The sequence below is a fragment of the Tachyglossus aculeatus genome, chromosome 11, assembly GCF_015852505.1.
Source record: "Tachyglossus aculeatus isolate mTacAcu1 chromosome 11, mTacAcu1.pri, whole genome shotgun sequence".
Classification (NCBI taxonomy): Eukaryota; Metazoa; Chordata; class Mammalia; order Monotremata; family Tachyglossidae; genus Tachyglossus; species Tachyglossus aculeatus.
Window position 1 is genome coordinate 46,843,851 of NC_052076.1, and position 23,439 is coordinate 46,867,289.

The following is a 23,439-nucleotide window of genomic DNA, read 5'->3' on the forward strand; positions in this document are numbered from 1 at the left end:
AACAAAATAACAGCTGGGACCCACGCTCATAGCCTTTGGAAAACAAACACACATCAGTGGTGATGACGATGATTATGGCATTTGTTAAGCACCTACTATGTGCCAGGCACTACTCTAAAGCGCTGTGGTGGACACAAGCAAATCCCTGTCCCACGTGGGGCTCAAAGTCTCAATCCTCATTTTACAGGTGAGGAAACTGAGGTACAGAGAAGTAAAGTGACTTGCCCAAGGTCACACAGCAGACAGGTGGCAGAGCCAGGATTAGATCAACTGCATTGCCTTTTCTTCCCCCAATTCAAGGAGGGAGAGAGCGGGGCTAGAAGCTGACAACCAGAAAAAGTCCCTGTTAGGCCCCGTGATGGTGATTTGGACTGCCACAGTCCTGCCAGGGAGCAGCTGTATTTGCAGAGGGAAACTCTGGATGCCAAGTACCGATCTGGCGCCCGAGGAGTTTCACCGAAAGAGCGAGGCACCATCCCTGCCTGTGATGAGTTTACAATCTAAGGGTCTGGATGTGCTGGGAGGGGTTTATGAGTCATGTAGACAGCGGCAATCAGTCACTGCTGCCAGATGACAAGTTGATGGGACCATCTGACCCAGTGGGCACCTAGGAGATATAGGTCAGCAAAGAGCTGACCCTGAAACCTCAGCTGAAGCTGACTAGGGGGGCAGAAAATCGGAAAGCCCCCTTCCTGCAGCTTGCTCTGGTTGGTGGGATAATAATAATAATTATGGTATTTTTGTTAGGTGCTTTACTACGTGCCAGACATTGTACTAAGCGCTGGAATCCTGAAGAGGGAGGAAGAGGGGAGTAGGGATATAGGCGTCTCAGCCCCTTGGAGGGAGAGGCTTCCTCGGGAAGGCCTAGGGGAGAACCAAATTGATCCTGAGAGCTCTCGGCCTCGTGGTCCGGGAGCAGCCCTTCCCGGGGCAGGGAATTAGATTAGAACACTGCTTCCCACTCTTCTTTGTTGGGGGACACACCCCCTAATCTATAAGGAGCGTCTGCAGCATACACCCCACCCCCTCGGCCTGGGAGGGGAGGGGCAGGGGGACTCATACACCCCTGCTTCCTGAGTGGCAAATTAGTTGCAACAGTTGGCCATCTTTGATTTGACTGAGTATGTGTGGGTTACTCCCAAGGCGGGGAGCATGCTTGGGTACTTGCTGATTCCAGAAGAGGGTGACTTGAAATTCTTAGGGAGGTCAAGGGTGTCAGAGCTCACTGGTTGGGAGTCCCTGGACCAGATGTTCTGTTGAAGCCCGGCCCCAGAATTCTGTGCCACTTCTAATAATAATGGTATTTGTTAAGTACTTACTATATGCCAAGCCCTGTTCTAAACGCTGGGGTAGATACAAGGTAATCAGGTTGTCCCCCGTGGGGCTCACAGTCTTCATCCCCATTTTACAGATGAGGTAACTGTGGCACAGAGAAGTTAAGTGACTTGCTCAAAGTCACACAGCTGCCAAGTGGCAGAGCCAGGATTAGAACCCACAACCTCCGCCTCCCAAGCCGGGGCTCTCTCCGCTAAGCCACGCTGCTTCTAAGACTCTTCTCTCCCAGGCCTGTCGCATCAGGCCAGAGCAGTAAGCTTGGAGCTTTCCCTTAAGGGATATTAAAAAGACACTTTGGACTTCTGCTTCTTCCCAGACTGCTGCAGAGGTTGCCTCTGGGCCCCCCCAGTAAATGTTAAGTTCAAAAGTTGGGCTTTTGGGAAAACTTTAGGGAAACAGCCTCCTCTGAATAAACACCATCCATCTTGAGGGGTAGCCAGCTCACTTCTGGCCCTGAAACTGATGGGGGCCTCTTTTCTCACCCCTTCCTGGTTCCTCTTCTCCTCCTCATCCCCCCCGCCCTACCTCCTTCCCCTCCCCACAGCACCTGTATATATGTTTGCACAGATTTATTACTCTATTTTCCTTGTACATATTTACTGTTCTATTCATTTTGTTAATGATGTGCATTTAGCTTTAATTCTATTTGTTCTGACGACTTGACCCCTGTCCACATGTTTGGTTTTGTTGTCTGTCTCCCCCTTCTAGACTGTGAGCCCGCTGTTGGGTAGGGACCATCTCTATATGTTGCCGACTTGGACTTCCCAAGCGCTTAGTACAGTGCTCTGCACACAGTAAGCGCTCAATAAATACGATTGAATGAATGAATGTGCCCAGTGACCCCGCGGGCTTGAGCGAAGTTTGCTTTGCAACCGGAGTCCAAGGAATCCGCTCCAAGCCATCTCCCAGACTGTCCCGGGGCTCGAGTTGGGAATGCCAACAGAGGACGAGTGGAAAGAAGAGGCTCCCTGGGAATTGCCCAAAGCATGGGCATACCTGTTGCTTCTGCTGCCTTGGTGCCATTCTCACCTGGTGGAGAATGGCAAACTGAAGGGAAAAAATGAGGAACCAGCACCAGTCGACAGGAGCTACAATCTGGAGGTTGTGATGAGGAGTTACTACCCACCTACTTTTCTAATAATAATATAACAATTATTATTATTATGGTATTTGTTAAACGCTTACTATGTGCAAAGCACCGTTCTAAGCACTGGGGGTGGGGGGGATACAAGGTGATCAGGTTGTTCCACACGGGGCTCACAGTCTTAATCCCCATTTTACAAATGAGGGAACTGAGGCCCAGACAAGTGACTTGTCCAAAGTCACACAGCTGACAATTGGCGGAGCAGGGATTTGAACCCATGACCTCTGACTCCAAAGCCCGGGCTCTTTCCACTGAGCCACGCTGCTTCTCTAGATGTAGTTTGGTCACCCCAGCTGTTCCCATTCTTCCGTGGTCACTACTGACCCAAGTTCCTCTTCTCTGTCTCGGCCCTGATTCAGAGGCACTATTTTCTAGCTCAATCCCTTCCTGCCACTCCCAAGAGTCTCCTTCCTATCCAGCTTGGCTGACGAGGCCCCCGGGGGCCCGAACCCCCACTGTAGCGCCTCTGTTCCGAACAACCGAGGGATCTCCTTCGAAATGTTTCGGCAGAATCAATCAATCAATCGTATTTATTGAGCGCTTACTATGTGCAGAGCACTGTACTAAGCGCTTGGGAAGTACAAATTGGCAACATATAGAGACAGTCCCTACCCAACAGTGGGCTCACAGTCTAAAAGGGGGAGACAGAGAACAAAGCCAAACATACTAACAAAATAAAATAGGATAGATATGTACAAGTAAAATAAATAAATAAATAGAGTAATAAATATGTACAAATATATATATACATATATACAGGTGCTGTGGGGAAGGGAAGGAGGTAAGATGGGGGGATGGAGAGGGAGACGAGGGGGAGAGGAAGGAAGGGGCTCAAGTCTGGGAAGGCCTCCTGGAGGAGGTGAGCTCTCAGCAGGGCCTTGAAGGGAGGAAGAGAGCTAGCTTGGCGGATGGGCAGAGGGAGGGCATTCCAGGCCCGGGGGATGACGTGGGCCGGGGGTCGATGGTGGGACAGGCGAGAACGAGGTACGGTGAGGAGATTAGCGGCAGAGGAGCGGAGGATGCGGGCTGGGCTGGAGAAGGAGAGAAGGGAGGTGAGGGAGGAGGGGGCGAGGGGATGGACAGCCTTGAAGCCCAGGGTGAGGAGTTTCTGCCTGATGCGCAGATTGATTTGTAGCCACTGGAGATTGGCAGAATGAACCTTGAGGAGAGTGTTTGCTGTGAGGGCTGTGGGGAGGACAGGAGGAGGGCCCACACGGGGAGTGTTCAGTGTGGAGGTTGTAGGGTGGCGAGGAGAGGCTGCATGGGGAATGTACTGTGGAGCCCAGTAAGGAATGTAACATCACCCTCCCACCTCTGGCGTCCCAGGTTCAAGTCCGTAACAGTAGGAACCGGTTTGACCGTGTAGCGCCGCCACATCCCCCCTGTACCAAGCGGGGGTTACCGTGATGGGGGTCTGCGCCAGACACAAATGGTGGGGGAAATGTGGCCTTAGTCTTTCTCTCCCTTCTAAGCCAGCGCAGCAGGTTCCTCCTGCATTCCTCTGGAGTCCCACCTTCCCCTCCACCCGCCACCGCTTCGACCCCCCCCTCAACCTCGGCTGCCCTTACGGGAACAGCAACCCACTGCAGGTGGGAATGAAGAAAGCAGCGCTGTAGCTGAAACTAGGGGTCCCGATGGGGAGTCCAAATGACATTTTCGGGCTAGAATAAGCCCAGGTTGACAGAGACGAGGCAGCAGTGGCAGATGGGAAGGTAGGAGCAAAGCTCCTTTAAGAACAAGCACGTAAATTGTATATGAATAACATGCAAATCAGCACTACTAATTTTTGCGCCAGCAGATCGGACACTTTCCGTAATCAAACTCCAGCCCGGGTTACCACGTCCTCCCCCGGCAATCGGAGACACCAGAGACGACGGACCAGAGTCGAGCCATTATTGGTCTGCGAGAACTAGGCCCCCACCTGGGCCTCGGGGGTCTCTCTAGAGGAGGAGCGAGGGACCCCCTGAGGATCCCCATCAGCTGTTTTCTCCAGATGGAGTCCCAGGCCCCGTCCCACGCAACCGCGGTTTGTTCTGCCGCGTGGCTGGCTGCAATCGACGCGTGGGGAAGGGTGGGGCTGAGGGAAAAAAATCACGGGCACAGTGACAGGAGCCCAACAAGGAGAGCATGGAAACTCAACCGGGGAAAAACCAACAGCGCCCGAGAATAACAACAGCCCCACTGTGAGGGAGACGATCCTCCGGGGACTGATTTTCCTCTGCTGGCCCCGTCCTCAACCACGGATTCCAGTGTTCCTTGCACCTCCAAGGCGCCTTCCCCTTGACCCCGACAGCGAGGCCCTCGGGGATTCAATCCAACAGCACTGTCTTGCTGCCCCAAGGAGACCCACAGAGTCGGTGAGCGGAGAACAGCGTGCAGTTTCTCCACCCGCTGTCCCTAACCTCTGGGAAACTGTCCCACTCGAGAGCAGTCGGGAACAGGAGTCTAGTCTGGCCTACCGCTGAATCAACTGTAGTCAGCCCGGAAAATCGCTGAGAGACTGGATCATTTTTATGGTCCCCTGGGAGGCTTAGGTTTGTCCTGGGATGGGTCAAGAGAGCCTGGCTCAGACTTGCCCCCCGCCAGAGTCCACACCAGGGTGGGCCAGGCCCAGACCTGCGGTTCACACTAGCAATCCTCCGGCTGAGAAAGCAGTAAACCAGAAAGGCCGAGCTGAGGCTGAGCATCTGGGGATGATGAGCATGACAGCAGTTAGGGAGCACGAAGAAGGGCCACCCGTGCACCAGAGGGTCTCAAAGGACTTGGAGGGATGGGGGCAGGGAGATGGACCCTTTTATGGGCAGGAGATGGGTCTCTCTATGATCTTGAATCTGTTTCTGAAGCTTCTCCAGGCACACACACACTGTACTCCTACTGGAAGGCAGAGAGCAAGGAGGGCCACCTAGTATTGGGAGCTAGCCCCAGGACGTCTCTCCCTAGGTCACCCAATCAGGAGCATTAGTGAGCACCTTCTGCATGCAGAGCCCTGTACTGAGTGTTTGGAAGAAGACACAATTCCAGTCAACCGTAAAATGGGGACACCTGTTCTCCCTCCTACTTAGACTGTGAGTTCCTCGCGGGACAAGGACCATGTCCGACCTAATTAACTTGTACCTACCCCAGCGTTTAAAACACTCTTTGACACCCAATAAGCCCTTAAAGACCATAAAAAAAAAATTAGCCAGTCACTCCTACCTTGGCTCCTCCAGGAGGCCTTCCCAGACTGAGCCCCTTCCTTCCTCTCCCCCTCGTCCCCCTCTCCATCCCCCCATCTTACCTCCTTCCCTTCCCCACAGCACCTGTATATATGTATGTATGGTTGTACATATTTATTACTTCATTTATTTATTTATTTTACTTGTACATTTCTATCCTATTTATTTTATTTTGTTGGTATGTTTGGTTCTGTTCTCTGTCTCCCCCTTTTAGACTGTGAGCCCACTGTTGGGTAGGGACTGTCTCTATGTGTTGCCAATTTGTACTTCCCAAGCGCTTAGTACAGTGCTCTGCACATAGGAAGCGCTCAATAAATACGATTGATTGATTGATTGATTGATTGGCTTCCAGGCCAAGGGAGGAAGCGCAGGGGTCACACTTCTCCAGCTCCTCAGCATCCCTCCTCGGACTCAGCCGACGTGGAGACCACTGGTCCCCATCAGAGTGAGAATACAAACGTTCCCCACCCTCACCTCCCAACCCCAACCCTTGGCATTAGAACTTGCTTACGAGCCTCAGTTCTCATCCTGCCCATCACCAAAAGCAAGATGGCAATCAATCAGTGGATGACGCAGCAATGAGCACCATGTTGCTCTCCCGGCCCAACAGTAAGGCAATAGGATGCTGAGTTTATTTATAACCAACGCCTGGAAGCCCTGGGGCTCTCCATCCAAACATGCTTTGACTCCCTCCCTTTGCTCTACCCCCTCCCCCATCCACAGCACATGTGCATATATGTACATATAATTCCATTTATTTATATTAATGATATTTATCTATCTATAATTCTATTTATATTGATGCTATTGATGCCTGTTTACTTGTTTTGATGCCTGTCGCCCCCCTTCTAGACTGTGAGCCTGTTGTGGGCAGGGATTGTCTCTGTTGCTGAATTATACTTTCCAAGCGCTTTGTACAGTGCTCTGCACACAGTAAGCACTCAATAAATACGATTGAATGAATGAACGAATGAATGCTTCGGGGTCTTAGACCCGCTGTGGAGTAGCTCTGACCTTCTGTCTCCCCAGCTATGAAATGGGGAGTCCCTCCCCTTCAGAGGCACCTGCACCCTCTAATCATCATCAATCGTATTTATTGAGTGCTTACTATGTGCAGAGCACCGTACTAAGCGCTTGGGAAGTACAAATTGGCAACATATAGAGACAGTCCCTACCCAACAGTGGGCTCAGAGTCTAAAAGGGGGAGACAGAGAACAAAACCAAACATACTAACAAAATAAAATAAATAGAATAGATATGTACAAATAAATAAATAAATAGAGTAATAAATATGTACAAACATATATACATATATATAGGTGCTGTGGGGAAGGGAAGGAGGTAAGATGGGGGGGATGGAGAGGGGGACGAGGGGGAGAGGAAGGAAGGGGCTCAGTCTGGGAAGGCCTCCTGGAGGAGGTGAGCTCTCAGCAGGGCCTTGAAGGGAGGAAGAGAGCTAGCTTGGTCTGCTGGGCTCCTGATGAAATAGGCTTGCCAGTCCAGGGTGTTGCCAGCAGATTTCCAAGCCCCTTCCGACCCCAGACCTCTGACCCACACGGCCCGCCGTTCCACTGTCCCAGGGATGTTCCCGGAGTTTTCTTCTCCCAAGAAGGGGAGGAGGCTTCCCTGAACCAGTGGGCCTTCATCCAGGGATCCTTCTCCTCCCAGAAGCCCCACCAGAGGCCACCCCGTGCCTCACATGCCTGAGCTACCCAGAGGACATTCCCCAGTGAGGCTGGGCTCACCAACACCAGGCTCACTGGCCAGGTGTGGGCAGGCCTTCCTCCTGAGAGCAGATGCAGAGCTGACTGCTGTAAACTCCAGAGTGAATCCCAATCAATCAATCAATCGTATTTATTGAGCGCTTACTGTGTGCAGAGCACTGTACTAAGTGCTTGGGAAGTAAAAGTTGGCAACCAGAGAGAGATGTTGTGCGGGGAGATCCACCTCCAATGGACCCCCTCATTCAGGGGCAGATTGCGAGTAAGATAACTCTAACTGCACCCCTAGACCACTTCCCCCACCACTCCCCACCTGGGGTTTGTAGAAATCAGATTGCCAGAAAATGCTGGGCACCAGTTGTGAATGCACCTTCAATGGTCAGCAATCGGTCCGCCTATAGCCAGCACCCAACAGCCATGACACTTGAGATGGGCTCTAATAATAATAATAATTGTCATATTTGTTTAGCACATATTAAGCACTGGGGTAGGTAATAGCTTATTAGGTCGGACATAGTTTCTGTCCCACATGGGGCTCACAATCTAAGTAGGAGGGAGAACGGGTATTGAATCCCCTTTTCAGTTGAGGACACTGAGGCCCAGAGAAAGTAAGCAACTTGCCCAAGGTCACACAACAGATAAGTGGCAGATCAAGATGTAGAACTAGGTCCTCTAACTCCCAGGCTCATGTTTTTTCCACTAGGCCACACTGCTTCCGTGCGTGATAGACTCCCCCAGTCCCTTCCCTCTGAGGCAGGAGGCAGAGAGTGAGATGAAGCGCTATCACCGCCCGGCCGTGAGACCAGGCTCTGCCTGACAAATGAGCCAGCCCCCTAGGGAAGGCTAGCGTGGGGGCCAAACCATGGAGGTCAAAGGAGGGGGCAGCCCTGAATAAATCCCAGCTGCCACAGCTAGCTCCAGGGGTTCCCGCTCTTCCCACATCTACTGGGAAAAGGGTCAGCCTGACCGGGATCCTCTCTGAAGAGCGCTTGGAACTCCTAGAGCCCGTTCAAGAAGCCGCTGTGCTCAGTCCCAGCCTCACTGCGTCAAGGGTGACATCATAAAATCCCGGTGGGGAGAAAGGGAAGAAGAAAGACAACCAAATGGCTATTTCCTAAGGAACAAGAATCATTCCCCACACCCTCTGGGGAGAAGAGTACTAGTCCCAGCCTATACGTTCGGTTCCTGGAAAAATAAAAGAAAAAAAAATCTTTGCCATGTCGTCTCACCCACTACATCCTGTTTTTATGGAAAACTAATTTAATTCCTAACAGCGGAGTGAGAGACATCCGCCAGGGTCCCCGGGGGGTGTTGGGGGGAGGGTGCCCGAGGCCAGAAGTAGAGCTGGATAGTCACTGGGACTGGGGTGCTTGATTTGGGGGGGAGGAGTCACCGGAGTCTGGAGGGAAATGGGGGAGCTCCCTCACCCCAACTGTCAGGCTCTGAAATTGGTCGGAAAGATCTAATTGCCGGTTAAAATAGGTTAGCTGGTCCTCGCTCTTCCTCCCCGCCTCCATTCCTCCCATGCCCCATCTCCTCCTCCAGAACCCACTGCCCCCTCCTGCATACACACACAAATGTATTGGGAGGGCTTCCAGTTTGCATCAGTTACTTACCACCTTCTCTCTGAGGGAAATCTTATTGATCAATAGTTTCCTGGCAGAGTGGGATAGAGCCCAAGCCCCTTTCCCTACCCCTCCCTAAATCTCAAGCAGCAACAGCACCTCTTGGGGCCATGCCAGTCTGCGAGACACAGCTCGGTTAACTCAGCTGCCACCCTAGGGACTGGGGCCAGCCTCTATGCCCAGATCCAACAGCTCAGATGCCCGCTACGGTTAAGCCCCTTAAGTGGGGAAGAGCCGAGCAAACTGCAGGAAGAGGCAAGATGGCTTCTAATGGGCAGCTGCTGCGGCCCCCACGTATCAGTTGGGTTCAACTGGCTGGGGGTGAACCCCACAGCTGGATGACCATGGGAGGCCAACTTCTTCCGGGTAGTACTCGAGGAATGAAGTCAGAGATGCAGCCACCCCCTGGAGCAAACGGAGTCCTTTAGCTTCCAATCTCGTGGGTGGGAGGTAGATTTTAGACCACTGGAGATCCCGTAGCCTTGAGGCCAAAGGAGCCAGAGAAGCCATAATGGGACATGTCTTGGGGAGGGCAGGGGCGGGGGTATGGGACAATTCAGTAAGTGAAGGAGGAGCCTGGGCCAATAAAACCAACTTTCATTCGGTCCAAAACCCTCTAGGCCCACAGGCATGTCACTAGCCAGCCAACTAAGTCGCCCAACTTAGGGGAAGGCTGGTGATCCAGAAGAGAAGCTCTGTTTAAGGGAGAAGTCCGTGATTGATCCCATCTTCATGCCCAGGAATTTGGACCATCTTGACTGGAGTCCCTGCAGCCCCCTCGAGGAACCGAGCTCAGACTTTCGGGCAGCCCGGGATATAGCTTTTGCTCTCTAAGACAGCCTACAGGGCCCAAGTCCTCCACTCCCATCCCGTGCGGAAGGGGCCCTGGGGCTCCAGATGGACTTCCAGCCAACTCTGGCTTACAACATAGGCGCACGTGCTGCGTGCTTCAGGCCCACGCAGAGAGAGCCAAACCTTCTTCTGCCACTTGCCCCACTGGGCCATAGGAATTCGATCAGAAGTCGTGTCTGCTGTTGGCCGGAGGGGAGAGGGGAATGACCAGGGGGCCACAGAAGGGAGCGTAGGAACACAGGGAGGGGGCAGACTTCGGACGGGGCCAGGTCCTACATAGATGAAAACAAGCCCCGGAGAGAGGAGATCAATCTCCTTCACGTTCACTCCCCTACTTCCTTCCCCCCTTCTCCCTCATTTCCTCCCCTCAGCTCCCTGAATTGTATCTCTCCTCCCCTTTCTGCTGCTTCCTGCCCCCTGACCTCCTTTGGATGGGGCAGGGGAGGGCGGGTCAGTCTGCTGAGAGAGCAGGAATTCAAGTGAAGGAAAACAGAGTTTGGAGGAAGAGACACGGTAGATAGAAAGAGGGTCCAATCAGCAAGTTTTGGAAGGGGCAGAGGAAGCGTCAGCGGGAGGAGAGTTGTTTCAGAGCACACTGGGTTGGTTCCCCAGATTCTTCATGACGTCATGACATAATGCAGGTGGAATGTGGTGGCAGGATTAAAGGGATTAAACTCCCATAGGAGTTGGTGCTGAGGCTCTCAGAGGCCTAGCGGCAACATCAGACTTCACGGATTCCCGATTGCCAGCCTTAACTTTCAAGTCATCATCATCATCAGTGGTATTTACTGAGCGCTTACTGTGTGCAGACCAATCATTCGATCATATTTATTGAGCTCTAACCCTATGCACAGCACTGTACTAAGTGGTTGGGAGAGCACCATATGAAAGCGTTGGCACAAATGTCCCCTGCTCACTGCACTTGGGAGAGTACAATACAACAGAGTCGGTAGACATGGTCCCTGGCTACAACGAGCTTACAGTCTAGAGGAATTCCTCCTTCAGTCACTTGTCTCCTCCACAATGTTCTCCTTTCTAGCTCCAGAGGTCACCACACTCCCTCTCCATCTCTGCATCTCAGGCCCCAAGCGCCCTGGGTCCCCTTCTTTCACTCTCCTTCCCCAACCCTCCTTCCCTTTATACTGTGAGCTCATTGAGGTCAGGGAATGAGTCTATTTGTAGTTGTATTGTACTCTCCCAAGTGCTGTTTTGTACAAAGTAAGCGCTCAGTATGACAATGAATGAACATCTCAAGATTTCTCTGTCTAGACAGCACTCCTTTGGGGGGCAGAATCTGCTGATCGGGGGGTAGGGGAAGGGGAACTTGGCTATAGAGCAAAGGGGCAGTGGGACGTGCTGGCCAGACAGACTCAGTTCCTATGAGATCCCTGGACAATAACCCAAATCTGGGCCCCCGAGGCACATCACGCCAACCCGCTGCCCAGCAAAGCGTTGGAACAGGAAGCATACCCAGCCAGGGGACCTGCCCACTTTCCTCCTTACCCACAAAACTGTTTCGGAGTTGGGTGCTACCTTTCAGCCCTGAAAGAGTTTTCCTTTCCACCACAGCACCCAGCTGGGCGTGACTCAGCCTAAGCCCAGAATCCTTGCCCAGGCAGGTGGCAGGTTGGCATCAAAAGTCACTCTCAACAAAGTTGCATTGTTCCCCCCCAAAATGGGCTCTGCCACAGATGAGAACTTTCAGGGGTCCTGAATTCTGCCACTGGCCCTTCCTCCAGTTGCTGGGTGATCTTGGGCACATCAGAGCCCTTCTCTGTACCCGCAACTCAGCGTAATCCATATCCAGCTGACACCCAGGCATGCCAGAAAGACCATCAATAAATAATATTTATTGAGTTCTTACTGTGGGCAGAACACTGAACTAACCACTTGGGAGAGCATGATACAAAAGAGCTGGTAGACACATTCCCAGCTGAGACACGGAAGCAGCATGGCTCAGTGGAAAGAGCCCGGGTTTTGAAGTCAGGGGTCATAGGTTCAAATCCCGGCTCCGCCAATTGTCAGCTGTGTGACTTTAGGCAAGTCACTTAACTTCTCTGTGCCTCAGTTATGTCATCTGTAAAATGGGGATTAAGACTGTGAGCCCCCCATGGGACAATCTGATCACCTTGTAACCTCCCCAGCGCTTAGAACAGTGCTTTGCACATAGTAAGCGCTTAACAAATGCCATCATTATTATTATTCCCGGCCCACGGGGAGACTAGCCAAAGAACATCACTCAGTTTAGCCCGCACCAACCTTTACAGAATTGCAATAATGTGTCAGGGATAGGGACACTCCAGACCCAAATTCGGGGGAACTGAGTCATTGAAAAAAGTTCATTCATAACTCTGTGGGCAGAATGGATAAACTAATGACTCCTTTCCTGTTCATCTCCAGCTCAGCCAAGAGCCTTGTGAGCAGAAGGGGGAGGCCAAGCAATGAATAAAGTTAAGCTGAAGTGAACTCATAAATATTGTGTGTGTATATATATATATATAATTCTATTTATTAATATTGATGCTACTGATGCCTACTTGTTTTGTTTTGTTGTCTGTCTCCTCCCTTCCAGAGTGTGAGCCCGTTGTTGGGTAGGGATTGTCTCTATTTGCTGCCAAATTGTACCTTCCAAGCGCTTAGTAAAGTGCTCTACACACAGTAAGCCCTCAATAAATACGATTGAATGAACGAATGGAATGGGAGACGAATGTTGACAGTCCCTCCAAGGACAGGCAGTGCCTCCGACGGACTCGGGGATAGACAGACTGTTCTCAAATACGTGCTGGCTTTGAGGAGAGGAAACAGACAGTATTGAAAGTTAGTTACCTTTCCCACTTGACTATGCACTGAGGATGCTGGATTGGGATTTTCTGTATTGCCCTAACAAGTAACGGATCATAAAAATAAATCCTGAAAGGGCTGGCCAGATATTCTGTGGTATTCGGTGAACCCAATAAAATAGAGGAGTCTCGGTAATACTCATCTCATTGAAAAACTGGAGGGCTCCCCAACCCACCTCATGCCCACCCCACTGGGATCTGTCAGAGGGTGGAAATCAGACAGCAGTTAAAACGGAATCCCATCAGCCTCTTCAGACGATTCCAAGAGGGATTTTCCAGAAGCCACGGCTTGCAGAACTGGCGGCTGCTACAACGAAGCCAAGGTATGAGCACGGACATGGAGAAGGCCAGCATCCGAGGCCAGCAGTGGACCCTGGGCCCCTCTCTACCTATGCTCCATTTTCTTGCCCTAGGACTGAGAACCTCCAGCCATTCCCAGGCTCCGGGCCTGGCGCTCTGTCGACGGCAATTACGAACGTAAGAAGCTCAAGCCCAATCCTAGATTGGGCCGAGCTGTGTGACCTCTTGGAGAAGGTTTGCTGAAGACCAGCACAGCTTAAGATGGAAGCATAAGCCTCCTGGATGCCGACAGACACGATAAAGCTCAGCTGTTTAAAGAATGCTCCTTTTATCGACTAGAAAACCAAATAGTTGGCTCTGCGGGTTAATTTGGTTTGTAGGCTTTTTCCTTTGTAGCATCCTTTAGGTAGGCATTTGGGTCAGGGGTTGGGGGAAAGGGAGCAACGAGCGGCAGATTCTGCTTCTATCTGAAGGGAGGGCAAGGGAGTCTGAGGGTTTGGCCAGGTGCTCCGAGATCAGCCTCCCTCACCCAACCAGGATTCCCGCGGCCCACACATAAAAGAAGTCGGGGTCCATGGCTCGGCAGCAATGAGGTTATTAGTGCCGGGATCCAGAAATCATTTCCCCAAAAGGGTGGGACGGGGGAGCGTAAACCCCAACAGGGTGCCAGGCCCATCACTGATTAGCCATGCTCACAGCCCCCCAACTGCTCCCCATTGCCCTGGTCTGCTTCCTATCCAAGGAAAATATGTCTGCCCAAAGAATCAGCCATTACCATGCCTTGGCTCCGGCCTTATAACAATAATTTAAGCGGAAAAAAAAAATCCCCAGAGGAGCCAAGGAGAGAGAAAACAAGCCCCACCTCAACCATTAGGTGCTTCTGAATGAGATTTTTTAAAAATTCACCCATAAAGTGGAGGGGGAGGACCGCCACTGTTAGGAGACTGTCTGTGGACTTTGAAAAGTCTCTTTCTTCCGTGCTAGCTGACAGGACTGAGGTGGATCAGAAGAAACCACGCAGTGGAGGAGTGTCAGGGATGGGCTACCAAGGGAAGGAAAAACCTGATCCGTCTGATCGTTATCATAGAGCTCTAGAGGTGGAAGGGACTTTGAGAGGTCATCTAGTCCAATCCCCTGCTTCCAGCCATGGCAAATGGCCCACCAGTTAGTCGACACAGCATGACCAGACACTGGACGGGGTCTATAAAGCCCTGGCTCAGGAGGAAAGTCATTCTCCCGCTCTTCCTCTCCCCCTCCTCCCTGCCTGATCCACCCCCTTGGACGTCTCGGCCGCCAGGACTGGGCGCAATCCTTTCCCAACTCGTCCGGTTTGGAAACCCAACAGACCAAACTCCCAGGGATGCTTCGAAGGGCCAACTTCGCCTAGGGGCCGACAGCCTCTCACCCAGACAGGCAGAAGAGGGGAATGCAGGAAGGCCAAATCACATTCCTTTGGTACCACTTGCCGTGTGGAATTTGTTTACATAGTAGCTTTTTTCTGAAGGTTAATCTGGGAAGCCAACAAACTGCCCCGGCAATTTCAAAACAAAAGGGGGAGAGAGGGCTGGAAAAGGGTTGGGGGGAGAGGGAGGAGGAAGGGAGGGCAGGGATTTAGAGCTGAATGAAAGCACAAACGAACTCTGCGGCTTCTGAGGGCCTGGAGGGCTGAAGCTAATTCAGTCAGCTGGTGGGAGCAAAGGGGTGAGGAAGAGGTTCTGAAGGGGCCTGGGCGCCTCTTGCAATGTACACGCACATTGAGGCAATTCTTGCATGTACACGCACACTGAGGCAACACACGCACGCACTCACTCACATGCGCTCCCTAGAAGCATCGCTTAAAAATCTGGGGCAGGGCCATCGCTTTCTGACACACAGTCTCTGCCCTGTGTGCCTCCGGAAGGCAAATAACCAAAATAAAAAACAACCCACCGCCCAGTGCTTCCCCCCTGTCGCTGGCCCTCCAGAAGCCAAAAGCCAACACAAGACAGCTCTTTTTTAGCCGCGGTGTTCTCTTAAAAAAGAAACCACAGGAGGTAGCTGTGCAGTCCATTCTCCAGCTTGGACCCGAACGCCGGGGAGGGGAGAGAGACAGGCCGGAGCGGGCCTCTTACTATATTTATTGAAGGAGAAAAATAGCTTGAAGATCGAAAGCTGGTAAACAGCTACCGTCGCACGAATCCTGGTCCTCTCGGCTTAAAAATACCCCCTATCATTATACTATTAAAACCACCCAAAAACCCCAAACAAACAAAAACCAAACCCCACCCCTGCTCCCTCAAATCCTAGTGGGACAGGTTGCAAGACAGGGCAAGACTTCAGGCAGGTGAGGCTCCTCTTAGGCCCTCTACTCATCTGCCCAGCCTCCAGGAAGCAGGAAACCAGGTCTGGGGTGTGGCAGAGGAGGATGGGGAGGTGTCTCTGGCCTGAGCCCCCTGGGAGGAAGGGCAGCAGAGAGCACCAAGCTGGCACCAAGCTGGCACCAAGCTGTTGTTATTCCTCACCCAAAATCAGGCATTGCCCTTGGCCATCTGATCGCTGTTCTGACCCCTCGTTCATTCATTCAATCGGATTTATTGAGCGCTTACTGTGTGCAGAGCACTGTACTAAACACTTGGGAAGTACAAGTCCCGTGCCCCCCACCCGCCACAGCCTCCTGGGCAACCCACGGCTGCCCGGATGCAAAGTTGGGAGAGGACGCTCGATTGGTTACGTGAGGAAGCACGAAGAGTGGGGACAAAGTAATAATAATAATAATGGTATTTGTTAAGCACTTACTATGTGCCAAGCACTGTTCTAAGCACCGGGGTAGACACAAGGTAATCAGGTTGGACACAGTCCCTGTCCCACATGGGACACACACTCTTACTCCCCATTTTGTAGATGAGGTAACTGAGGCATAGAGAAGTTAAGTGACTTGCCTAAGGTCACACAACAGACATGTGGCAGAGCCAGGATTAGAACCCATGACCTTCTGCCTCCAAGGCCAGTGCTCTATCCAGTGGAGAGAAGGAAAGTGGGAGCTACAGCCAAGAACCACCAGACTCCAGTTGGACCCGGGGTTTCTGCCTAAGGGCACAAGTGTAGCTCTTAACCCAGCTAGGATCACCTCTCGTCAAAAGTGAACTTTTTCAACTCGTTTTCTTTTGGAGTGCAACCTGTGCAGGCACAGGCAGGCAAGCTGGCAACAGGCTTGACTTTTACCATGAACTGCTTTGCTAGAAGGGCAATGAAATGGTCCCCGAGGCTGAGTTCACCCTCCCTTTCCCCAAACCCTTCTTTCTGGGGGCTAGTCTCAGCCCATACAGTTGGCCTGCTCAGCACCCAGCTGGGACTTTGGCTCGTGGAGCCCGGATATGGTCTGGGGGCCCCAAAGGATGGACAAGTCACGGGATGGGCTGTGACACTACTACAGCTCCCTCGCAGCTGCAGGGCACGAGCTCTGCAGCGGCTGCAAATCCAGACGTGCTCAGGAATCGAGTCAATGGCTGGGGAGATCCTCTCCCAGAGAAGCGATCCATGCAGAATTCTTTAAGAGAAGCTGCCTTTCTCTAGGGCGAAGGTTTATCTGAATGAACCGGGCCCCCTGATAGCACTAGGTATCTTTCAGTTTTTAAGAGACAACACAGAGAGGACAGTGAATCATTCAGGAAGCTGGAGACATTTGGAAAAGGAACATTCACTCACAAGGCCTCAAAACAGGGGTCAAAAGAAGTGACCACCCAAGCAGGAGTCGTCCTCATCATCGTCAATAGTATTTATTGAGCGTTTACTGCAGGCAGAGCACAGCACAGAGCACTTGAAAGAGTCCAGTATAACAGAGTTGGCAGTCACGTTCCCAGCAAACAAGAAGCTAGAGAGAGAGAGAAGTCTAGAGAAGAAGTCTAGAGAGGGAGTGCATTACTTTTAATGAAATATCCTCTGGAGTTTGGGGAGCCACATGCAGTCTGCCCGCTATTCGGATGCAGAGAACTTTCTGCTAAGTCTCTTGGGCTTTCCAGGTTTGAGGGAACATGGCAGGGGTTGGATTAAGTGCTCTGCAGCTTTAGAAAACCCGAGGCTGCCGGCCGGTCCGAGTCCAGAAAACTTGGTAAAAACCACCATCAATCCCTCTGGATCTGACTGGCTGCCCTCCATCCTGAGGTCTGCCTGGCCTTTACAGTGATAGCCCCACTTCAGGGGCAATGGGGGTGAATTCGGGAGCTCCCAGGCCCAGAATAATAATAACAATAATAATGATGGCATTTATTAAGTGCTTACTATGCGCAAAGCACTGTTCTATGCGCTGGGGAGGTTACAAGGTGATCAGGTTGTCCCATGTGGGGCTCACAGTCTTAACCCCCATTTGACAGATGAGGGAACTGAGGAACAGAGAAGTTCAGTGACTTGCCCAAAGTCACACAGCTGACGGCGGAAGATGCCAATGCCTGCTCTCTAGTGCCAAACTCTGAGCCAGGCTTTTTTTTTTTTGGTGGGGGGCGGGGGGGTATTTGTCAAGCTATGTGTCAAACACTGTCCTAAATGCCAGGGTAGGTACATAGCTTGACAAATACCCCCCCCCCCCCCGGCCCCCCAAAAAAGTCTGGCTCAGAGTTTGGCACTAGAGAGCAGGCATTGGTGTCAAACACTGTCCTAAATGCCAGGGTAGGTACATGTTGATTAGGTAGGACACAGTCTCTGTCCCACATGGGGCTCAAGGTCTAAGTAGGAGGGGGAACAGGTATTTAATCTCCATTTTACAATTGAGGAAATTGGAGCACGGAAAAGCAAAATGACTTGCCCAAGGTCACCCAGCAAGCAAGTGGTAGAGCTGGGATTAGAACCCAGGTCCTTCTGACTCCCAAGCCCATACTCTCTCCACTGGGCCATGCTGCTTCTCGAGGGCAGCGAGGAAACTGATGGCTTCTCAGGCCTCCTGTCAGAGGGAGAGACGTCCGACGTGTTGCTCTTTCAGCTGAGATGAATCAACCAAAGTTTCCCACAATCCCCCTTGTGGTAACAGTATTGCAGTCTCCCAAGTACTAAGTACAGTACACTGCACAGAATAAGCACTCAGTATTCTTGACTCATTGATTCACGATGACTTCAGGGTAGTAGGAGGATTTTGGTAGCTTGGAAAAGGGAAGAAGGGGACAGAAAAAGCCTTGGGCTCTAGGCAAAAAACACCAGACGATTAGGACTAGGTTGATTTTCCCTCACCAAGTTCACCTGGTCCGGTGTGTCCTGGAGGCTTGGCGCAGCCGAGCCATTAGTACAAGTGAGACTAACCATTACCCCCAGCCTCTAAGCCAGCGTCATTTTTCACGCAGAGAAATCACCAAAGCCCATGATTACGATATAATGAAATCTTACTGCCCCTCCAGCGAGGTAGATATGACTACTCTGGTTGACGGAAAAGGAAATAGAGGTGAAGTGACTCACAGCCTCACAGGAAATAGGGTGGCAGAGCTGAAGACACAACTCCTAAGGGCCCCCGATGCCACTGAGAACAGAAACCAAGCTGCCTCCTTTGATTTCCCCGCTGCAGGGGTGCTGACATTGGGGACGGCCATCACAGACAAACCAGGAGCGGGAGCAAGCAAGAAATGGCCAGGTAGCCTGGAACGAGCAACGTTACCGGAGGGGAACACCACCACATCAGTGACTGGGACAGCCCCCAACACCCTCATCAAGCGGGTTAGATTGAATCAGCATTCTCCGTGCCTTCAGTCACATGCGTGGTCTGAAGGGCACACGTGTGGCTCGGAGAAACACGCTTCAGCCCACGTGGCGTAAGCAGCCTTTATTTCCTCCTGAAAATGAGCTCAGGCCTTTTTTCTAGAAAACCAGGTCTGCTCTTGGGCATTCTAAGTCATTAGCAATCTAGTCACAACTTTCTAAACAGCCATTTTTGGTCTTCCTGGAGAAAGGCGGCTGCAGCCCAGGACACCCAACTAGCTTGCAAGTCACTCGGCTCCTGCTCTAACCACAAGGCAAGCTGGCAGTGCAAGCCAAAGCCTCAGACAACCAGCATATTGCTATGTTGTCTTTCCAGGGTTGCTTTGCCCCCCATAAAGGTTGCAACTGGGGTGGCCAGGACACAAAAGGCAAACGATTGTCAATCCCCCAGCCGTTTCAAATCTCTTCAACTGTTTCCCAAAGAAGGTGAATATTATTAGTAGTAGTAGTAGCAGCACTACTACTACAAGATAATCGGGTCATATATAGTCCCTGTCCCAAATGGGCTCACAGTGTAAGGGGCAAGGAGCACAAACACTGACTCCGTTGTACAGATGATGAATGTGAGGCATAGAGAAGCTGCACAAACAAGTTCATTTAGCTGGCAAGTGGAAAAACTGGGATTAGAACACTTGTCCTCCGACACCCAGGCTCACGCTCTTTTCACTAGGCCACACTATTTCTGTTGAAAGTTCCCTGCTGATTACGGGACAGGAGGGAAGGTCTGGTGGCTGGACCAAGGTCAGTCTCTCTCTAAACTAGTAGCTCATGGTGGGCAGGGAACGTGTCTACCAACTCTGTTATATTATACTCCCCACACAGTAAGTGCTCAGCAGATACAATCGACCTCTCTCCTTTCTGATTCTCAAGTAGTAGTAGAAGTTTCAAGTAATAATAATAATGATGATGGCATTTATTAAGCGCTTACTATGTGCAAAGCACTGTTCTAAGCGCTGGGGAGGTTACAAGGTGATCAGGTTGTCCCACATGGGGCTCACAATCTTCAGCCCCATTTTCCAGATGAGGTAACTGAGGCCCAGAGAAGTTAAGTGAATTGCCCAAAGTCACACAGCTGACGTGGCGGAGCGGGGATTTGAACCCATGACCTCTGACTCCAAAGCCCGTGCTCTTTCCACTGAGCCACGCTGCCTCCCAAGTAAGTTTCTTGAGGCCAGAGAATGCACATGGTGCTTCTTTTGTGCTTTCCTAAGTACAGTGCATTGCACGCAGTGGGAGTTCAACAAATACCATTTCTTCAGCTACTACAATAACCTGTCAGACAGCCCAGAGGTATTCTGAGGAACACAAGTGACAGATTCTCTGTTTAGTAGGCGGGCCCTCGGGATCCAATGTTTACAGATCCTTGCTTCTTTCAGGCAGCAACCTAACCTGGAGAGGGTGGTGGAAGGGCAGAGGAAATCTATGAGTCAAACCTGCACCCTAGATTACTACCTAAGCATACGCAATGTAAGATTTCTGACTAACCGCTTAGGCAGCTCATTTCCAGACTGCTATGGTGCTTAACATTGCAACAGCCAAATTCAGGGGAACAGACCCAAGTGGGATTAGGCAGTCTAAGGGAGAGGTTACTGGCCAAATACCAGAGTGCAAGGCAAAGTGGATTGCAGCGAAACCCTCCTGCCTCTTCGGGACATTTCGTGCTCGGGCGAAAAAGAGAAAGAGTAGACACTCAGCTCTGACCGGGCAGGCCCGGTCCTTGGGGAAAGTAAGTCTTTTCCCAGAATCTTCTACCCGGGACCGGGAGTTGGGAAGGCCTTTCCATGGGGCCTCAGGAGCCTCAGCCTCCACGTTGTTCGACTTCACCCTTTCCCAACCACTTCTGTCCTTGGAAAGCAACCGTAATTCCAACAATAGCAACAATTGCAGTGTTTGTTAAACACTTAGTATGTGCCAGGCACCATTCTAAACACTGGAGTAGATACAAAGTCATCTGGTCGGATACAATCCTTCTCCCATATGGGGCTCACAATAGGAGGAGGAGGAGGACGGACAGGTATTGGATCCCCATTTTACAGACGACAAAACAGACACAGAGAAGTTAAGCAACTTCCCCAAGGTCCCCTTGACAGAAAGGTTTTATCAGAGCCCTACTCTGCCCAGTAGCCCACATTTTACCTCAAAGTGAAATCCTTCTCTCTCATTACAGACAGTATTCAAGATATAAGTACTGGGTTGTTTGTCACTTTAAGGGACAAGACATCTAAAATGTCCTATTTGCTCTCCCCCTTTTACAGAGCGGGATATTTTTTCCTCCAGCCTCTGGCGGTGAAGACAGAGGAAACGAGTCCACACTGTTTGCTCTCTGGTTGTACCGATCCAACAGAGGCACGCAGTGCTGGGAAACGTTTTGATCACCCCTCCTGGCCCTTCTGTGGCTTTTACTGATTCTTTTTCAGTGCCTTGAAATGTCCCCAAGTTTTGCCAACTTCTGCAGGCCCCCATCAGCAACCCAAACGGAAGGCGCTCTGTCGGAGTGATTCCACAGCTCCTCCCCTGCTACCACAGAAGCTCTGGCCCCAAATCCCCGGCTGCAGCAGGGGCACCGCCTGGGCACCCCCATCTCTACGGCATGAGCCAAAGGGACTGCCCCCAATTCCTGCTACAATCCACGTGGGTTTGGGCTGGAGAGGGGCAGCCTGGGGTGGGGCTCCTTCTCAGCTAGCCGGGGGCTTCAAAGTCCTCCTCAAAGGCCCTGGTCGCCCCTGCCCCCGGATGGCTACCACTAAGGGGGCGAGGGTTCCCAGGGCGCTCCTGGGATTGAAGCGGGGACAGGATTGGGAGAGGGTAGGATTGAAGAGGGGACAGGATTGGGAGGGGGGACAGGATTGGGAGGGGGAGGATTGGGAGGGGGGACAGGATTGGGAGGGGGAGGATTGGGAGGGGGGAAGGATTGGGAGGGGGGAGGATTGGGAAGGGGGAGGATTGGGAAGGGGACAGGATTGGGAAGGGGGACAGGATTGGGAGGGGGGACAGGATTGGGAGGGGGGAAGGATTGGGAGGGGGGAAGGATTGGGAGGGGGAAGGATTGGGAGGGGGGAAGGATTGGGAGGGGGGAAGGATTGGGAGGGGGGGACAGGATTGGGAGGGGGGAAGGATTGGGAGGGGGGAAGGATTGGGAGGGGGGAAGGATTGGGAGGGGGGAAGGATTGGGAGGGGGGAAGGATTGGGAGGGGGGAAGGATTGGGAGGGGGAAGGATTGGGAGGGGGAAGGATTGGGAGGGGGGAAGGATTGGGAGGGGGAAGGACTGGGAGGGGGGAAGGACTGGGGGGGGAGGACTGGGAGGGGGGAAGGACTGGGAGGGGGGAAGGACTGGGAGGGGGGAAGGACTGGGAGGGGGGAAGGACTGGGAGAGGGGGAAGGTCTGGGAGAGGGGGAAGGACTGGGAGAGGGGGAAGGACTGGGAGAGGGGGAAGGACTGGGAGGGGGGAAGGACTGGGAGGGGGGAAGGACTGGGAGAGGGGGAAGGACTGGGTGGGGGGAAGGACTGGGTGGGGGGAAGGACTGGGAGGGGGGAAGGACTGGGAGGGGGGGAAGGACTGGGAGGGGGGGAAGGATTAGGAGGGGGGGAAAGATTGGGAGGAAGAAGGATTGGGAGGGAGAAGGACTGATCCCACCGATAAATCGCCAGCCCCGAGACTGGCCGTAGGGGCTGGCGGGCAACAGGCATTTAGCCCCCGAACAGAGCCTCCAAATTAAACAGTTCCAGGCAAGAAACCGCCTTCTCCCAGATTGGCCAGGAAGTCTTGATGCAAGATTGTACTTTTTTTTTTTTAGGGCAAAACAGTAAGAGAGATAAAGAGCTGCCTTCCTCCTCCTCCTCATCTCCCAAGGCAGGGAGCAGCCGCAGGGGCATTTGTGGGGAGGGGGCTAGGGGCGGTCGGGTGCCCCCTTCCCCCCCATTCACTCATTCATTCAATCGTGCTGACTGTGCGCAGAGCACTGTACTAAGCGCTTGGGAAGTCCAAGTTGGCAGCATATAGGGACGGTCCCTACCCGACAGCGGGCTCCCAGTCTAGAAAGGCCAGGGCATTCCCGGGAGGGGCGTCATGGAGATTTCCCAGCGGATACGGAGTTTCCAGAGGTCCCGGGGAAGTTTGGTTGGTGCCCAGGCCGGTGGTGGTGGGGGAGGGTGCCCTGGTCATGCGGGATTTGCCCCCCAGGGTGGGCGCCTGGGAGAGAAGGGGGGAGATGGCACGGCTGGCACGGGTCCGTCTGTCCGGGGGGCAGGGGGCTTACCGGCCAACAGGGAGAGGGGCAGCAGCAGCCAGTAGAAGAGTCCTGCCAGCACCTGCAGCTCCATGCCCAGGCCCGTGCCAGGGTCCGGCCGGACGGGGCTTAGGCGGCAGGAGGTTGGCACTCCATGGCACTGCTCACTCCATGTGCGCGGGCAGGGGAGGAGGAGGAGGAAGAAGAGAAGGAGGAGAAGGAGGAGGAGGGATGGGCAGGGAGGGGAGGTCGAGGCCGGAGAGAGGGCGATGGGGGCGGAGACAGAGCCTGTGCGGCCCCGGGCATTGCCCCTCCCTCGGCCCTCCTCTGCTCCTCATTTATTCATTCAATCGTATTTATTCATTCATTCAATCGTATTTGTTGAGCGCTCACTGTGTGCAATCAATCAATCGTATTTATTGAGCGCTTGCTGCGCGCAGAGCACTGGACTAAGCGCTTGGGAA

The 23,439-nt window shown here is 52.5% G+C and overlaps 1 protein-coding gene across 3 annotated transcripts in view; it reads right to left on the reverse strand.

Annotated features, from left to right (window-relative positions):
* PIEZO1 (piezo type mechanosensitive ion channel component 1) overlaps positions 1-23,194 on the reverse strand; it is a 153,464-nt gene extending 130,270 nt beyond the window's left edge. For all 3 annotated transcript variants that reach the window (XM_038753615.1, XM_038753614.1, XM_038753613.1), the window contains exon 1: positions 23,006-23,194. In XM_038753615.1, the coding sequence (XP_038609543.1) occupies positions 23,006-23,069 (64 nt within the window). In that variant the 5' untranslated portion in view covers positions 23,070-23,194. The remainder of the gene's footprint in view (positions 1-23,005) is intronic.
* Positions 23,195-23,439: the final 245 nt, after the last annotated feature.